General features: G+C 33.1%; 1 protein-coding gene across 1 annotated transcript; it reads right to left on the bottom strand.

Moving 5' to 3' along the window:
* Positions 1-2,352, bottom strand: LOC122318749 (5'-methylthioadenosine/S-adenosylhomocysteine nucleosidase-like). The gene is made up of 5 exons (XM_043136345.1): positions 2,000-2,352; positions 1,760-1,827; positions 1,406-1,561; positions 726-977; positions 1-494 (listed from the first exon to the last, which is right to left on the bottom strand). The coding sequence occupies exons 1-5, from the start codon at positions 2,217-2,219 to the stop codon at positions 159-161; spliced, it is 1,032 nt and encodes a 343-aa protein (XP_042992279.1). The 5' UTR covers positions 2,220-2,352; the 3' UTR covers positions 1-158.
* Positions 2,353-3,362: the final 1,010 nt, after the last annotated feature.

Here is a 3,362-nt window from a genome sequence, read left to right as displayed (position 1 = left end):
TACAACAAAATTCACTGAATTTATTTGAGAGAGGTGAAGCCCCCACAGGCCAAGACTAGGAGAGCCCTAATAATAATGGAAGGCACATTTTGTTCAACAATACAAAAAAAACATAGACGAGATGAGGCAAGCTAAGCTGTGGTCTGGTACATTTAAGGTTATAACAGTTTGATAAATTCCACAACTACCTTCACTGAATTATTTGCGGCAAGAGAGGTAAAAGTGCTGGCCTCATTTGATTGGGCAGAGCCCCCACCAGCCAAGTCTGAGAGAGCCCTGATAATAATGAAAGGCACCTTTTGTTGAAGACATATGAGTGCCACAGACGCACTTTCCATGTCCACCGGACTTACTTTGAATTTGTTGTATATGAAGCTCCGGTATGCTGCATTGTCCAGATAAATGCTGGCACTTGTTCCTCTTTTCACTGTCGTTACTTTCGGTGTCTCCGACAAACATGTTGTTGAGTTAATGCAACTTTCTAGTTTCAGAACCTGAACGTACAAAATATGCATACATGTGTTACATCATGAATAAGATTATCAATTATGTCAATGAGTATGTGTGTGTATATATATATATATATGCATGCAATTTGAAAGATGAAAATCAAGCATCCGAATTCTATAATTAAATGATTAAGTTAAAATTAAAAGAGACAAGAAAGAGAGATAAAAAAAATTAAATTATAACTGATCATCCATGATGATCAGGAATGTCCTTGCCTCTAGCTTTTTGGATATATTGAAGTAGTGGGAATCAACGGCGACCCAAAAGGCATGCTGCCTCTCCTCAGGAGTCCCATCAACGGGGAAAACTTCCTCGGGTTGATACCAAATATTGTTCAAGAGGTTGTCGTATGAGCTACCATGTGTGACATTTGCGGTATAGTTTGCAAATTTTAGGTACCCATATTTCCTTGTGTAGTCTCCATTTGACTCCAGGGCTAGCTCATCTTCGGGCCCTTGTCCGTACCTCTGCATACCGCACATGATATGGGCACAATGTCAGCCATTTTAATATATATATATATTGACATTTTATTATTTTTAAGCAATTTTTTGTGAAGAGACGCGTGGATGCATATGCCAAATATAAGTGTTACATCTATAAAAGAAAATTACATAAAAATAATCTTATAAACTGATGTAATTTCATATCATCTATAAGATCTATTTATAATAAAAATAAATTTATATGATTCAAACAAACCACATCAATTTCTAAAATTATTTTTATATACATAATCACTTTATGGGTAGCTAGAGTATTTCTGTTTGTCAAATGTTGAATCAAGATTCTCTTTAGTAATTCTTCAATGCCGCTTACCTTAAAATCCAAAGACCCGCTGGATCACGGCCAAAATATGAGTGACTCGTGGACTAGTAATATTATTAGTACGTACCTGCCAACTCCAAAGACCGGCATGCGACCAATACTGAGGAATGGTGACATCTCCGATATTGAGGGATGGGTTCGCGTTTCCAGCTATGCCGTAATGCACAACTCCCTCTATCTTGAAAAGGCTCAACAAAAGCTGTGTAGTTATCCCTGCATTTATCTAGATGATCATAGGCAAATTAAGATCCATCCATCCCCAACGCCATGTATGCAAAAAGCCAAAAAAAAATAAATAAAAAATAAAAAATGATGAGAACATTGTATAGATTTGTACGTCGAAAGAAAATCATGAGTCATGATTAGGAGTTAATTAAAGGAAATAATTAATAGAAACTCAAAAAAGGATCGATAAATATACCATGCCAAGTCCTGTCATGACCAATATCACTTTCTTTTCGCCAACAGTTCCAAACCGAAATCTCCTGCCTAATTAATATGAACTCACAATTCACAAATTCAAGGAATTAAGAAAAGAGATCAGTGAGAATATATAGAAATTAGTAGATCTTTATATATATCTTGCTTGTATAAGTATTTAATAACGAGGAAATTAAAGTTATTTCACAATATCCATATATATATATATATATAAACTTACCATCAAAATCTATTGTTAAATTAGTAGACGTGAAGCTTGAAGATTGAAGCAGAGGATTCATTTCAAATAGGTTTGGAATCACCAACCCCAGATAAGGTCCATTTCTGTTAGCCTGATAAATATCTCTCCATGTCCTTGCTGATAATGCACCATTTGTTTCTTGTGCATTAAGCAGAATGAAAGCAAAAAGCATTATGCGAAAAATCTTCAAAGCTGCCATATCTTTAAAACACACCAGTACAAAGCAGAGATCAGAGACACATACAAGGAAAAAGAGAAAAAGGGGGAAGAGAGAGAAAAAAGGAGAAAGGAGGGGGGAGCAGCTAGCAATGGATTATGGAGATTTGAAGTGTTATGTCGGAGACCAGCAGAATTTATAGAAAATAATTACATGCATGCATGGTAATTTGGAAAATCGTTTGGGCTGACATAGATGGCATGAATATGCATGATATGCACATGCAGATCATCATCATGAACTGTAAGTTTCGTTTGGTAGTGAGATGCAAGTTTTGAATTTTAAGATGATTTTAATATTATTATTATTTTAAAATTTAAAAAAATAAATTATTTATTATATTTTATATAAAATTTTAAAATATTAAATATTATAACGATGGAATGAAAATTTTAAAATTAAAATGAAAATTTCTTAATGGCAAACCGAACGTGGATAACTACGAGCACCTTATATTCTTATTGGAGCATGGCCCACCCAAAAAAAGAAAAAGAAAAAGAAAAAGTAAAAGTGCGTGCTTTAGAGAGAAAAGCCCTTCAAATCTCGACAAACGGGCTTAATTGCTCCGCTCCCTCTTATGTGTTTTATACAAAAGTTTTGATATATACAAATATAATTATATATTAATTTGTTTATTAATATTAATTTATTTATATTTAAAATTTAAATTAATATTATTTTTAATAAAATTTATTTTTTAATCAATCACATCATATTAATATACAGATTAATATATAATTATATTTATAACTATATTTTTCCTTTATACAGATAACAGCCTTGAAATTAAGTTTGTAACGTACGTACGTAATCCTGTCTACGTGCACAAGAAACAAATCGATCGAGCATTTATCAGCAAGTACATGAATAGAAAAAAAATTGCAAGGCCAACAGAAATGGACCTCTTTGGGTTGGTCATTCCAAGTACCACCACTAGTTGATTAATGAATCCTGATCTTTCCTCACTTTCCAAGCTTCACGTCATGTATTACTAATCAGGGACAGAATTAGGATTTAGTGTTTGAAGGGGAAGGGGCCGATTAACAAAATGTATGATCTATGTAAGTATAAATAGTATGTATTTTTTTGTACGTGATTATATAAAAAATAATAATTATATGTAAT

Source organism: Carya illinoinensis, chromosome 8 (genome assembly GCF_018687715.1).
Source record: "Carya illinoinensis cultivar Pawnee chromosome 8, C.illinoinensisPawnee_v1, whole genome shotgun sequence".
NCBI lineage: Eukaryota > Viridiplantae > Streptophyta > Magnoliopsida > Fagales > Juglandaceae > Carya > Carya illinoinensis.
The sequence above is the reverse complement of the archived record's forward strand: the minus strand, read 5'-3'. Positions and strand labels throughout refer to the sequence as shown.

Excerpts from the sequence above, each read along its gene's own strand:
- LOC122318749 (XM_043136345.1), bottom strand. The coding sequence starts at position 2,219 with ATGGCAGCTTTGAAGATTTTTCGCATAATGCTTTTTGCTTTCATTCTG. Across the intron at positions 978-1,405 it reads CCGGTCTTTGGAGTTGGCAG|AGGTACGGACAAGGGCCCGA; the intron begins GTACGTACTAAT and ends TGCGGTATGCAG. Across the intron at positions 495-725 it reads ATATATCCAAAAAGCTAGAG|GTTCTGAAACTAGAAAGTTG; the intron begins GCAAGGACATTC and ends TTGTACGTTCAG.